General features: G+C 42.3%; 1 protein-coding gene across 2 annotated transcripts in view; it reads left to right on the plus strand.

The window, feature by feature from the left end:
• Positions 1-15,316, plus strand: part of ANKFN1 (ankyrin repeat and fibronectin type III domain containing 1) — a 361,082-nt gene that overhangs the window by 261,238 nt on the left and 84,528 nt on the right. For both annotated transcript variants that reach the window (XM_075903834.1, XM_075903832.1), the window contains 2 exons: positions 5,003-5,197; positions 7,297-7,410. In XM_075903834.1, the coding sequence (XP_075759949.1) occupies positions 5,003-5,197; positions 7,297-7,410 (309 nt within the window). The remainder of the gene's footprint in view (positions 1-5,002; positions 5,198-7,296; positions 7,411-15,316) is intronic.

The raw sequence follows: 15,316 nt of genomic DNA on the forward strand, positions 1-15,316 counted from the left end.
TCTGTAAATAAATGCAGTCTGATGGCAAGCAGGGGCAATCATAAATTAGTATTCATTTCCTGTAATTAATGCAAACATGCCTATGAACACAGTGAATATGAATATATAACCACCTCATTTCCATTTCAAAATATACCCACCAAATTTCCACTTCACTTATCTTGATTTGATTTTTCTGATTGAAATAAGGGTTAAGGCTTTCTCAATAAAAAACAACTCACTCCGGTTTTGTCCTCGAGGATCGAAAGTTGCTGCGTGAGAGGGAAAGCAGAGTGTCACATTCAGTGCACCATGTAGGGGCTTTCAGCACTTCTGCATTTGTCTCTATCATTCGAAGTTGACAGTAATTGCTGTTTTTCCCCATTCTGCCCCCTTTCCACGCTTCACAGCCCCTCCCCACCTTGCTTCCTGTATTTAGCCTTTTCTCATAGAGTGAAATTTTCACCATCAGCATGGCGTCTGGGATCTATCGGCCTGATCCAACACCCAGTGGAAAGACTCCTGTTGACTTCAATGGTCCTGAACTGGAGTTGATACCAATGCAGTGCGGAGGGATTTGGAGATAGAATTCCCACCTGTCCCTCCCCTGAATCACCCAACCCAGTTGCAAAGGGTGTTGGGCAGCTAGACATGTATAAACTTGGCCACTGACAGGCTGCCTGCTGCCCACTACCTCCACTCAACACAGCCCCCAGCAGACATGCCCTCACCCTTCTCTCTCCTGAGCTGTTACCCGGGGGGCTCAGAGTTCTTTGTTTCCTCTCCAGGGGAATGTGGCCTTTCATTGGCCTGAATGGTCAGCTCTGCCCTGAAACCCTCTCCCAGTTTCCTTCATGGGAGCAGTCTGTGAGGCCATGTCTAGACTGCAGGCTTCTTTTGGAGGAAGCTTTTCAGGAAGAGCACTTCTGAAAAAACTTCTTCCGAAAGAGAGCGTCCACACTGCAAAAGTGCATCGGAAAAGCGATCTGCTTTTTTGAAAGATAGCGTCCACACTGAATGGATATACGCTGTGATTACTATGGATGGAGTGGCCACCAGGGCACCTGTGCTTTTTCCTCTTTTCTCTTCTTGAGAAAGCACTCCCTCTTCCCCGTCCACACACACCTTTTTCCGAAAGAGCTCTTTCTCCTTCGCCCATCCCAGCGAAACACACAGGATTAAAACCTCCCTTCTCACAGGGCTTTCCTCGCACTGCCACCTCTGGTGGTAGGAGGATGGGAGCTGTGGGTTGTGGAGGATAATCCCCCTACCAAATCTCACAGACCTTCTGCCATTCAGAGCGATGGGAGCCCTGCCCCCCAATTCCAGGGGCAGACAGCAGCCCTTCTACAAGGATAGTTCTTGCTCTTTCTCCACTCCCCACATACACACTAGCCTCAGGGATCCAGAGGAATCCACCCTACTATTAGCTGGGCCCCCTTGTAGCTACACTGCAATAGCTTTAGATACCACACAAGTGATAAACCTCCCTGTGATATGACTTGGATTTCTGGATGGAAATCCAAAAGCAAAACAGAGAGCAACAACTCTTATCACCAGTTCCACATGAAGCCCAGCACAAACCTGCACTTCCCTTACACACCACACAAGCAGAGGGATATAGTGCAGTCCCTAGCATGTTTACAGTAACAATGGAAAGCAGACCTCTTTACATGCCCTGCCATGTGATTCCACTTGGTGCTATGTCTCTCTCCTCTGATTTTGTTCATCACTTATTCCTGTGTTGGCTTGTTCCTGCAAAACTAACTAAATGTTCAGTGGTTGTTGCCTGTAAACACTCTACTAATGTCAGGCCTTGGCAAGTTGTAGAGTTGAATCTTAATGAAGGAGATAAGATCAGATCATGCCAGTTGGAGCCATGACCGATTGCATCAGCTGAGAGAATGACCCATAGACTTTCCTTCTTGGTATGCTATCCCTGTCAGATATACGCCACACTTAGGGTATGTCTAGACTACATCCCTCTTTCGACAGAGGGATGTAAATTAGGCACTTCGAAATTGCAAATGAAGCTGGGATTTGAATTTCCCATGCTTCATTTGCATAATTACGTCATGCGCTCTTTCGAAAAAGCGCTATTTTGAAAGTAAAATTGCAGTCTAGATGTGGTTCTTTTGAAAATGGAAGCCTTTTTTGAAAGATCCTGTCTAGACTGCAGTTTTACTTTCGTAATAGCGCGTTTTCGAAAGAGCGCCATGATGTGATTATGCAAATGAAGCACGGGAAATTCAAATCCCAGCTTCATTTGCAATTTCCAAGTGCCTAATTTATATCCCTCTACCGAAAGAGGGATGTAGTCTAGACACACCTTTACTGTTTGCATGGCGCCAAGGTCTGTCATCCTTTGCTGGTCTCAGAGAAGGTCGCCAGTTCTGAAGCTGTCAGCAGGCTGCATGGCTATTCATTCTGATATGTCCACATGAAGACTGATCCTACTTGGAAGAGAGCGGCTGCGAGCCAGCTTCTGAAAGCAGAGCCCTAGAGGTGACCATCCTTCAAAAAAACTTTAGGAGTTTTTTAATCGGAGTTGTTGAGTAATTCTTTACTCTCTCCTTTGTGGTTGTTAAATATCTGATGGCACTTTCCACATTAGTAAATCGGGCTGTACTTGGGCTCCTGGCTAAACTCCAGTCACGATACTGAGGTTTGAAATGAAAGCAGGTACATATACATGCATCCACGTCAGGAGATCACTCTGCTGTTTTTCCTAGTGCAAAATTTCTGCTGAATCCTGAGCAGCTGGGCTAGTCTTTTGATGTAGCAGAGTAGCTAGGGAAGGCATCCCTGAACACGTCGATGGGGTCATTTTTGCTTCTATGTGGGGAGCTTTTTATGCTACAACAGGTCAGAGTCCTGTCCTCGGGTCACACGTAATTTGCATTCTCAGAGATGTCTTGTTCCCTCCTTGACTATATAGGTGCATCTACACTGCACCGATACTTCGAGATAACTAGCATTATTTCGAGATAAAATGCAAGTGTCTACACAGCCATTCTGTTATTTCGAAATAATTTTGAAATAATGGACGGTTTATTCCGAAATCTGTAAACCTCATTCTACAAGAAATAATGCCTATTCCGAAATTGCTGTTTTGAAATAAGGCCTTCATCAGGGCCATTCTAAATCATTCCTCCCCAGTGCCTCCTGGGGCTCTAAATCGAGATAGCACGTCTACATTCGGGAAGTCTGCCTCGGACTGATTTTGAGGCTTCCCTGCAGTGTAAACGTGCTATTTTGAAATAAGCTATTTCGGAATAACTATTCCGGAATAGCTTATTTCAAAATTAGCCTGCAGTGTAGACGTATCCTAGACATAAATTGTCATTGCGAGTTGCTCTTTGCCAAGGCCGGTTCAGACCCCCTAAAAGGCATAAAGGAACCAGTAGCCTGGCTGAGTCCCTAAGCATCACCTTCCCCAGCATCGCTAAGGGCAGTGGCTTGTTGCAGTAAATAATTTCTGATGAATAGGGCCCTTTTTTGGTCCAAGACAATTAAGGCTCTGATGTTAAAGCTCTTGTGGCAAGTGACTGCATACCACAGCAAGTTTATTTTTGGTGATTTCAGGAGTCCTCCTCCTTTATATTATGTCCTGGATTTTGATCTCACCTCCTTGATTTGCCACTTTTCCTCCCGTGTTTAATTTAATTTACAACTTTGCAAATAGTATTTTCTAAATTGCAAATAATTTGATCAAACTCCTCTAAATGTTTCAGAAAAAGAACAAGTCTAAAACAGTTTGCTCCTCCCAAATTCCCTGTGCATAAAATGGTGTAGTTTACATTACAGTAATGCTTCTAGGCCTTGACTAACATTGGGCCCCATTTTAGATTTAACCTCTTTAGCTATCATTTTCCATATGTTTATACAGCACTTAATGCAATGGGGCCCAGACCTGGTTGGGCTGTCAGCACTACTACTATATAAATGGTAAATAATAATGGTACTAGACACTGTCCCCACACACAAATGGTAAATAATAATGGTACTAGACACTGCCCCCCCCACACACACACACGCTCCAAGATGTTTATGAGGCAAGGCAGGCAAATGAATTATTATAATCCTTCTTTCACAGATGGAGAGATCAGGCCCAAGGATACTAACTTTGTCTACACTATGGCTTTTACTGAAGGAGGCAATGCAAATGAAGTGCTGATTAGCATACTGACATGCTTCATTTGCATAATCTATTCTGAGCCTTTTTTGCGCAAGGGGTTTTTGCGCAAAAACAAGCAGTGTGGGCGTTTCCTTTTTGCACAAACCCCCTTTTTGCACAAGATCCTTATCCTGCTAGGCAAAAACAGCTCGGAATAGATTATGTAAATGAAGCGCGACAATATACTAATCAGCACTTCATTTGCACTGTTTCTTCCGGCAAAAATTGATAGTGTAGACATAGCTTAAATGTATTGCCAAAGGTCATTCTGGAAGTCTGTAGCAGAGCATGGAACTAAATATCAATCTCCTGAGTTCAACTCCAGTACCTTAATGAGAAAGCCATCCTTCCTGGCTTTCCAACTGTTATTTGTTTTGACCCATAGATATGTGTAATTTTTCTGTGCTTTGTCCATAATCAACCACAGATTTTTTTTTAAGCAAATGCATTTTTATGACCAATTATAAATTGGGTGAAAACTGAAACGCTCTAATTTTGGCTGTGAACCTTTTGTAATGATCATTTGCTCTGAAAGCAAAAGATGTAGTGTAATTTGGTTTTGCTTAAGCCACTTTCAAACATATGATAAACATTGTGAGATTAAACTTCCTCGCCTTACTCATGTGGTTAGTCTCATTTCAACAGAAGAGCTCCTCCACTGGCATAAATTGACATAGACTGCAGTGGAGCAGTGCCAGCTGAGATCAGCTGAGCATCGTTTCACTTCAATAGGGCTCCTGGAAGGATGGAAAGGATTTGGCTTTCAGTGAGTTGTGCTAGTGTAAGTGGGGGCAGCACTTTATCACTCCATCAAGCAGTCACTTGCATTTTCTCTTTTCTTGGCAGTTGTTAATATGGAAAGCAGGTCAATGCATCTCAGCGCGTTGGTCCAGGAAGCCCAGCAGAGGGTGAGTGAGCTGTCTGCCCAAGTGATGAGTGAAGGTCTTAGTATGGACAACACAGACAAAGAGAAGCAGCTAAAAGCATGGGAGTGGAGATACAGGCTTTACAAGCGCATGAAAGCAGGCTATGAGCATGCCAGTAAGTAGAACCAAGGTGGTTATAAGCATAAAAAGAAGATGCTTTACATAAGAATCGTTTGCACTTGTCAAGCAACTCTGTACAAAGATCCTCTGAGATCAATCCTCAGGCAACTGAAGGTGGTAGCTGGGAAAACTGGGGCACAGAAACTAAGTGGAAAGGGAGTTGGACAACATCTAAGATGACGAGTTTTCTCGGCAAAAAATATGCAAGTGAGGGACTCATTTGCATGAGTCGCAATCTCATTTGCATATGTTCTGCCGATCCATTCTTGTGCTGAGGTTTTTGCGCAAAAACAAGCAGTGTGGATGTTTTCTTTTTTGCGCAACCCCCCCTTTTCTGCATGAGCCTTATGCCCCAAAAAAGGAGGTATACTGATCTTGCAGAAAAAGGGGTTTTTGCTCAAAAAGAAAACATCCACACTGCTTGTTTTTGCACAAAAACCCCAGTGCAAAAACGGATCAGCAGAAAATATGCAAATGAGATTGTGACTCATGCAATTGTGTCCTTCATTTGCATATCTTTTGCTGAGAAAACTCATCGTGTAGACGTAGCCCAAGTGCTAGAAATTGAAAGGCCCAGTTATGCTGACACTGACCTGTATGCATCTCCTTTAGAAAGGGAGTTGTGTGCTCAAAACAGTTCAGAGAATTAGACCTAGAAATCCATGATACAAAGTCTAATTCTTAGACCAATAAGCCACATTCTTGTTCCCTCTCCCGTCTCCTTCCCTCTATGTTCTCATTCCAGATTTCATGTAATGAGATTAAAAATGATTGTAAAATAGGGGAGCAGTTCAACCTTTTTAGCATAAATCTTTTTATCCTACAGTTCTTCTGCAGCTGGTGAAAAAAAACATAATGAAGTTTTCACTCAGAAAACTGTGGGACAGTTGACACTATTTACTGGTATCAAATGTAATATGTCAACAAAGAAAACGAGCCAGTTTCAAAGATGAGAACTTTTTAAGCCACTATAAATGTGCTTCTGTGCAGAAAGGCATACTGTGGCCCTTGGAGAGGAGTAGACCTAGAGATTGAAGCGTGTTAGTTATATAAGCATTTAGATCTTTTTGCTGTAATACATTCAGTGACAACCATTGCTACCTCTAACCTCTTTAGACCCACCTTTCTAATCCTTGTTTGCAAATAATTAACTTTGTCTAAGGGGCCTTGACCACCAAGAGCTCTTCTCTAATGTATTTATGGTATTTACTGAATGCAGCAAATATCATAGTAATGTTAATTACTTGCAGTGACAAAATTGTGAATATACTAGGCCACATCATCAGTGGTGTCAATCAGGGTAGCTTCCTTTAATTTGATGGTGCTACAGGGGTTTATGCCAGCTCAGGCTATGGTCCATCAGCCCCTCATGTGTTATGTTAATGACAAGAATTTGTTTACTGCCCTCATCCTGAATCGGAGGTAAAAAGTTAAACACTCAGTGTGACCTCAGAATCATTTGCATGCTCAAAGGGATTGCCAATTTTTCCTACAAACAATAGGTAATTAATTTAATGTCTGAACTGACTCACTCTTTGAACTGTTCTATATGCTTTAAAGAGGCTTCAGGCCATAACATAATTTAGACCGACCATGGCGAAAAATACAAAGTAGCTGTTATAATTTTGGTGATTTCTAAATCAGAATAATGTAAAAAATGTTTTCTGTCTTTTGGTAGATTTAAATCTGTTACGGAAATCTTGGAGATTTAATTAGCTCCTTTTAGGGTATTTTTAGGGCAGTGTTATTAAGATTGTTTTTGTCCCTTTTCTTTCCTCCTACCCACCTCCCAAAACATTTATAGATGTTTTTCATTGACATAATTAACATTATTTTGTTCTACTGGGTTCCATACATACAGGAAGATATTTTTAACTCATAGGAGCAGGAAATCATGATAGAAACAAATGGTGACTGCAGGATATTGTTAGATGGGGCACTAATTAAAATGTTCAAAAGGCAAGGAACACAAACACTTACGAACCAAAGCTCACAATTGCCGGGTGGTTTTCAGTGGGTTCTTTGAAGACACACAAACGTTGTTTGAATAGGATTTGTTGTGCTATGGGCCTGATGTTTTTTCTTCTCTCCCAGGAGCCCCTGAGGCGCCAACCAATGTCTGTCTCATGGTAACAAGCAGCACATCACTCACTGTCACCTTCCAAGAACCTCTTAGCGTCAACTCGGCTGTAGTGACCAAATATAAAGGTACTGGATTTGGACATCGTTCATTTACCTCTCTTAAGAATGAGGAGGGTTCAATAAGGAGCTATTTACTTGCAGAAAATGTTTTGCTATAAAAGCCTTGTTTGGATAGAAATATTTCATTGGTTATCTGTGTACACATGCGAATTTTTTTGGATAGGATTCCCTCATGGGATGGTAAGACAAAAAGACAGTTCACCCAAACCATTATCCATGATGCCTTGAAGTTTGCTTGACTCATTGTGGTTAGGGCATGGAATGAGCCAGCTAGAAAACATCAGGTCGCCTCCGGGGTCTGTGGGCTCCTTAACAACCCAGTGGATCGCTGCCCAGGCCAAAGCCACACTGCCATCCCTGAAAGGAATGCCTTTGGAAACTGAAGCTGCTGGTTGTGGCTTCCCACAGCCCAACTAATTAGCTGTTCCAGTACCGCCACATCATTCCTGGAAGAGTATCACCTTAAGGGTGGCACCAGTTGCAGTCCTTAAAGTAGAATTAATAGAGAAAATCCCCTTTTTTGCCAAACACTCTGAGCCAGAGGCAGCTCATCTGCATTGTTGTGACGAATATTAAACACGGTGCATTAGGTTGTGGAGAGGGGCTTGAGTATTTAAAAGCCTTAAGCAAAGAAAATCTGTTGTTAAAGACATTGGCGTGAGCAGGTGGACCCCATTAAAGCTTCATCCTGAGGAATTTAGAAAGGAAAAGCATCTTCTTTTTTTTTAAATTTATTTGCCGGGATATTTCAAGTGAAGCCTGTTCAAGTTGCAGCCAGATTAGCTCTGTACATATACATTCATCACTCTAGTAATGGTAATACTCCGCAATACCATGGGGCCTTTCATCTGAGTATCTAAAAGCTATATGTCAACGATTAAGCCTCAGATAATTAAGCCTGGCCTACACATTCAGACTGTGTCTAATTCTTGCAGTTTCTTTCTTCATGAAATCTCCAAACTCCAGTCTTTTGTCTCTACCCATTCTGCCAAAACTCCTGTCCAAGTCTTGATCATATCATACCATGAACACAACAATCTTCGCCTTTCTGGCAGGTTTATAATGGTTTGCAAATTGATTAAAATAAAGTGGAGAGAAGCTAATGTCAGAACTTTCAAACTTGGGAGCTTAAAGTTAGATATCTACATTCATATTTAATGCCTAAATAAGTAACCTGTTTTTCAAAAGCTTTAGCGAGGTAGCTGAAGAAGTGGGTTGCGCCCACGGAAGCTCATGATACCATTTACATGTTTTGTTAGTTTTTAAGATGCTACTAGACTATTGTTGTTTTTTAAGTTTTTCCTGTTTTTCAAAGGCTCTGAGTAGCCATGCTTCATATGAACTTCACAATTCATTTTCAGTGCTGTGTGCAACACTCAATATGGTCCTATACCTGGTGGCTTTAGAGGAGAGTTAAATCACCCATATTGCAGCTAGCTAGCTGTGCAAAAGGAATTTAGTGATTTAGGAGCCTAAGTCCCATTTTCCAAACATGATTTAGGAGCCTTCAAATGACTGTGTCACTCTCCTAGGGTATGTCTACACTACCCCGCTAGTTCGAACTAGCGGGGTAATGTAGACATACCGCACTTGCAAATGAAGCCCGGGATTTGAATTTCCCGGGCTTCATTTGCATAAGCCGGCCGGCGCCATTTTTAAATGCCGGCTTGTTCGAACCCCGTGCCGCGCGGCTACACGCGGCACGGGCTAGATAGTTCGAACTAGCAAGCCATTCCGAACTAGCTGTACGTTCCACGAGGCGTACAGCTAGTTCGGAATGGCTTGCTAGTTCGAACTATCTAGCCCGTGCCGCGTGTAGCCGCGCGGCACGGGGTTCGAACAAGCCGGCATTTAAAAATGGCGCCGGCCGGCTTATGCAAATGAAGCCCGGGAAATTCAAATCCCGGGCTTCATTTGCAAGTGCGGTATGTCTACATTACCACCCTAGTTCAAACTAGGGTGGTAGTGTAGACATACCCCTAGGCACTGAATGCTTATGTTGCTTTTGAAAATGAGATTTAGGCATCTACATAACTTAGGCGTTTCTGAAAATATAAGAATAGGACAAATCTCAGATATATGTAACATGCAGGGACAAATGAATTGTGTACAAATCATAACTTCGCAATAAAGTGAATTCCCAAATACACATGATTTTTAAAAAAATATTTATTATCCAAAGGCTGTATGATATTTCTCTTGCATGTAGTTGTATTAATTTGAATCTGTTTTATAGCCTCTGTCCCAGGGGTTAATCATGGCTAACTATATCCTGCCTATTGGCTGCTTTTTGCCCACCCCTGGGTTTGTTTTTTTTCAGCAGGTATGAAGGCAAGAAAAATGTTACCCTGCTTGACATAACTTTCCTAAATCTGCCTACTTCACACTCCAGTGCCTTCGTGCCTTGAGTAATCCATACTGCTGACTGTTTTATGCAATGAATTTTACCAGGATGCCCATTTTAAACACTTCATCCCTGGAAAGTTGCATATTTAAGGTCAGATTCAAAGAAAGTGCACTAGTGGGTCTTTGCTGGTGAGTGGTGGAGATTAATTAAGCCCAATGTGTGTAACTTGTTTATTGCACTGCAGAGCAAAATTATTTGTGATAAAATGAACCTTTCCAAAGATCACTCATTATTAGAACCAGGGAAGAGATACTCTTCCCATAAAAATGGTTTGATAATATTAAGTAAGGGTCTTTTAGCCAAAAGCATGACCTCCAATTCAGCAAAGCAGGTAAGCACATATTTAAGTGCTTTCCTGATTTGGTGCCATAAATAACACATTGCTCTTTATTTTTATGAAAGAAAGAATCGGAAGAGATAGACTTTCATTGCCAAAGTAGTACTTTCTCTTTACTACCCAGCTCTATCCTTTTCAATGGATTTATGCGTTATTTTGAATAAGCATCAAGATTAAAGATGCTTCAGGTACTTAATATTTTGACAAGCTGGCAATGTCCCTTTCTTGTAATCTCTTTTGAAATGTTTGATAGGTGACTTGAACCTGCACTGTGGAATAATTTTTTCCCATGTGCCTATTTGTTCACAGTGATTCAGAAACATGTATCAGAACATTATCTGACTCCTGTGTATAAGGTTTTCCTTGTTAATTACATGACTTCTCAATAATAAAAGATAATAACATTTTGCACTCACTCCTTAACCCATAAAACCAAGTTACTTCCTTCAAGAGACTTAATGTGAGCACACAAGGTAGATAGGGCATTAACACAGGAGATCTCAGCTAGATTCCAGTTTTGTTTCTGCATTTTGCCAAACCATTCTTCAAGGTGCTGGGGTATTCTTTACTTCCTGTCCTGGACTGCTGTTTGATGTTACTGCCAGCATCCTAAAGGCTCCTTGAGTTTCTCTCCAGAGAAGGCTGTCTTACTTCAGTGTCTGAAGTGAAGTGATTCCTATGTATATAGTAATTCAACAAAAATGTTTTAAGGCTTGAGACACGCCTGGCATAAATCAATAATAACAGTAATAATAATTGTAACAGTCATCTGCAAGCTACAGAGAAATATTCATACCTGTTCCAGAAAGACTGCACCCCAGTGAAAGGATCTTAAAGATTACATTAACCCATCAGGAAAAATCTCTGATTGACTAATCGTGCCTTGAGGACAAGCTTCACACCTGACCCTGCAAACACTTGGGCTTAATATATGCAAATAGCTTAGTTCACACTGACGGGCGTGAATACGAAGATTAAGGCAAGACTGCATAACACGCAGGCCCCATTTAAGTCAGTTCTGCTGATATTAATAAAATGCAATATTTACCCGATTTCCACCCATATGACAGCACTTTTAATGAACAATGACAGTCCAGGAATTTAACTACTAAAATGCATATCAACAGAAGACCATTATATTGACTCCTTTTTTGTTTTGGCCCCCCACTCGCGGGCCTCATATTGAGCCCCGTGTAAATCCAAACTGCACCACGGGCTGCAAACAAACAGGCCGAAGGCGGGCCACGTGTTGAGAAGCCTTGACCTACATAATCTCTTATTTTTCATACCTCCTGTATAAAAGTCTCAGAGGGGTAGTTTTGTTAGTCTGGAACTGAAAAAACTTAAAAACCAATGAATAGTTCTGCAGCACCTTAAGGTATGTCTACACCGCAGCATTATTTCGGAATAACTAATGTTATTCTGAAATAACGTAGTGCATGTCTACACTACAAGCCATTATTTCAAAATAATGTCGAGCTGGAGGACTTCTTCCTCCGACTCATGGTGACCCTCATTTCACAAGGAGTAAGGGAAGTCTAAGGAAGAGTGTTCTTCCTTCAACTTCCTGCTGTGTAGACATACCCTTAGGGCACATCTACACAGCAGTACTAAAGCTGAAATAAACTATGCAACTTGAGCTACGTCAATTGTGTAGCTTAAGTGGAAATAGCTTATTTCGGTTTTTGGCGCTGTCTATGCAGCAGGAAGTCTGAGAAAGAGCAATCTTCCTCCGACTTCCTTTACTCCTCCTACAATGAGGGTTACAGTAGTCAGAATAAGAAGTCCTCCAGTTCGACATTATTTTGACATTATATTGAAATAACTGCTTCTAGTGTAGACACGGACTATGTTACTTTGGAATAACATTAGTTATTCTGAAATAACACTGTTGTGTAGACATACTCTTAGAAAGTAACCAAAAATGTCGATGGTATCATGAGATTCCGTGGGCACAGCTCACTTCTTCAGTTGAAACTCGTGATATTTCCTGAAGATGTGCTTGAAAATCCCCAGACATCAAAAGGACAACATGTGTAATATGTGAAGATAGCCACTGAAAGAACCTCCAATGAAAAATGACAATGACCTATAGAGAGTCTCCATTTATACCTCTGAGTGTATGTCAAGACTGCATCCCTCTGTCGCCAGGTCGACATTGCAAATGAAGCAGGGATTTAAATATCCCGTGCCTAATTTGCATAAAAATTTCCACCACGTTTTGCCAACTCAGCACTCTGTCGGGAAAAAGTGATAGTCTAGAGGGGGATCTGTCGAGAAAGAAAGCCTTTTTCAACAGATCCTGTAAACCTCCTTGTAGGAGGCATAAGGGGTCTGTCAAAAAAGGCTTTCTAGATAGATCCCCCTCTAGACTGCTGCTTTTTGCTGACAAAGTGCTGAGTCTACAAAACGCGGAGGCCATTTTTATGCAAATTAGGTGCGGGATATTTAACTCCATACCTCATTTGCAATGTTGACCTGCCTAATCTGCATCCCTCTGCTGACAGAGGGATGCAGTCTAGACATAGCCTGAGTTTCCTAAGTCTTAATTTTTAAACAAATCCACGTTAGACAAAAACATTGTCTTTTGGTGGAAAAGGTGAAGCAGCTCATGTGTTTGAGTTTAATTATTTAGCTAATGGACCTGAAGAGTTCTAGTCTGAAGCTCTAGTAGGAAACAGAGAGATGCCGAACCACCTTGTAATTGAGCCATTTGAGCTGTGTGAACCTTCTGCGTGAATGTTGATCTCAAAGCCCATGCGACAAATTTCACAAGCTATTTTCCCTGTAGCAGTATTTCCCTTTAACAAGGTCTTGCAAGCTTCTCTTGGTGGGATTTGAAGTAGCTTCATACTCTGACCTAGAGTTGGAGAGACGGTGATTTCTCTAGACCACCTGATCCCCCTGTTACTATTTTCTTTTTATTCATTGTTGGTTATTTTACACATTTCTGTTTGTCAATACCCGCCTCCCCCTACCTCCACCACACACACACGCAACCTCCTAAGATTTTGGAAAATATGTTTTTCTTTAATGTCAATTTTGTAGTCTTAAAGAAAAAGTCAAGCAATCATGTTAGATGAGGTGGAGCAGAGAGAAAGCAGCTATTGCTTGCTCAAGTTTTGACCAAAAAATTATTCCATGCCTCCTTTCCTCCAGGGCAATTTGTGGTTCACCTCAAACATTTTTGCATTAGTATAATTTTCTTTAATTACCTCTAAGTCACTGGTTCAGCCCAGGTCAGAAATGAAGTGGCCAAAACTTGTTACCATCTGATGGCTGCTTCGGTGTCCTATGTAAAGTGAATTAAGAGGGCTCCGCCCTGCTCCTGGAGAAACGGGTGTCAGTGTTACCAGAACAATTGGCGCAATTGAGCACCTTCGTTGGAAGTCTCAGCAGAGGTAACTGCATTGTAAACCTCGGCCTGTGGGACTCGAGCTTCTGAAGTTGATGCTTTCAAGCCCACACCTGTGAGTTCACACTGTATTTTATAAACGCAGGCTCCCCGACAGGGGGGCAAAAGTGGGCAGTTGTCTGGGGGTCCAGAGATTCTAAAGGGCCCGGCAATTACTGCAGCAACAGTGCTGCCCAGAGCTCCAGGCCCTTTAAATCACCGCTGGAGCACCGTGCACCCTCTCTGGGCAGCACTATGGTCGGGGAGGGGCATGGCATGTTCCAGGCAGCACTGAGAGCTGGCTGCCCCTGGCCCTTCAACACAAGGCTATAACCTTTCTGAGAGTGCAGAGCTGCCTCCTCACATACCTTGCCCAATAGCCCTGCTTGCCTGTTGGCTCCCCTATATATATTATCTAGACGTCCTGTCTTGGCTTTGTGGCTTGAGCTGCACCCACACTGCAAAACTACAGAGTTGGATTGAGTCACACTGGAACTTGGGCTCTGAGTCATCCCCATAGCTATATCCTAGGACCTGGGTCCTGAGCAATATTCCTTCTAATCTTTTCCATCCATGTGTGGAATAAATTTTATGTGCACTGAGGCATGTGTGAATGTGCACCACCAGTAGAAATAAAACACCTAGCTGTGAGCGCTCTGCAAATCAGCTGGGCACCGTTTGAATCTCTCCTGAGTGGCCGCACAAGCACACAGCTTATGGGGAGCACTGGTCCTGACTGCTGGCTGATCCCATCAGACTGATTTGTGTGTGGAAGAGTGGATTGGGCTCAAACTTGAGTCAGATCTTGGGATTAATGTGCAGTATAAACATACCCTAGGAGTCTTCCCCTGAGCATCTTTCCTTGAAAAATCATTTTACAATTGTAAAAAGAATTTAGGGAGTTTGCCTGATCCATTGTAATTTATTCCTGTGAGTAATCCAGACGCTTATTGACTTCTGTGGGTTTACACGCATGCATAACCTCCTTCTCACTCTTTCTCTTTTTATACATATATGCATGTATTTGCAAGTGATCCAGCAGACATAGGTAAACAGTTTTTGTAAGGCTATCTGTAGAATTTACATCTGAGCACCAATGTTCCCTCTACGTTTTTCCATTGATGCGCAGAATAAATGTTGTTATATGTGCACCTTCATGTGCGGATGTGCACCACCAGTAGAAACACATGCTGCTGGCTGGCATTTGTGTCTCTTCAGGGTGAGTGCCCAAGCACAAAGCTGACAGAGAACACTGGTGTGCACTTTTATTGTCATACAGCACACAGCTTTTTTCCACGTCTCTCTCACATGACGACCATTCACATGCAACGTCACTCAGGATTCAATAAAGCAAACCCATATACTTGGGCTACTTTTGAGTTCAATGGGAGCTAAGGCTGGCCTCTCACAAGCAGGGCATGAGTTCCTGTGCTAAAAACAGCAATGTGGACAGTGCGTCTCTGGTGGAGATTTACACCCTGAGCACCAGCCCAGAGGACTCCATGGGGCTTAAGAAACTGAGTTGCTGCCCAAGATGCAGCATTCATGCTGCTATTTCTAGTGCCCTCATCTGAGCCTCAGTGTTCCTAGATCAAGCGCTTGCTCCCAGCTTCAGTGTAGACATACCCACGGGACTGAGCCCTTACCAAGAAATGTGATGCTGTAACATTAATTTCTAATGACTCTTCTATCAAGTGCAGCAGCAAATCCTACATCACATTTTGAGGCTAACCACAGCTTGATGGTACCACATCTCCAAACTGGTCTTTAAACC

The sequence above is a fragment of the Pelodiscus sinensis genome, chromosome 20 (assembly GCF_049634645.1).
Source record: "Pelodiscus sinensis isolate JC-2024 chromosome 20, ASM4963464v1, whole genome shotgun sequence".
Classification (NCBI taxonomy): Eukaryota; Metazoa; Chordata; order Testudines; family Trionychidae; genus Pelodiscus; species Pelodiscus sinensis.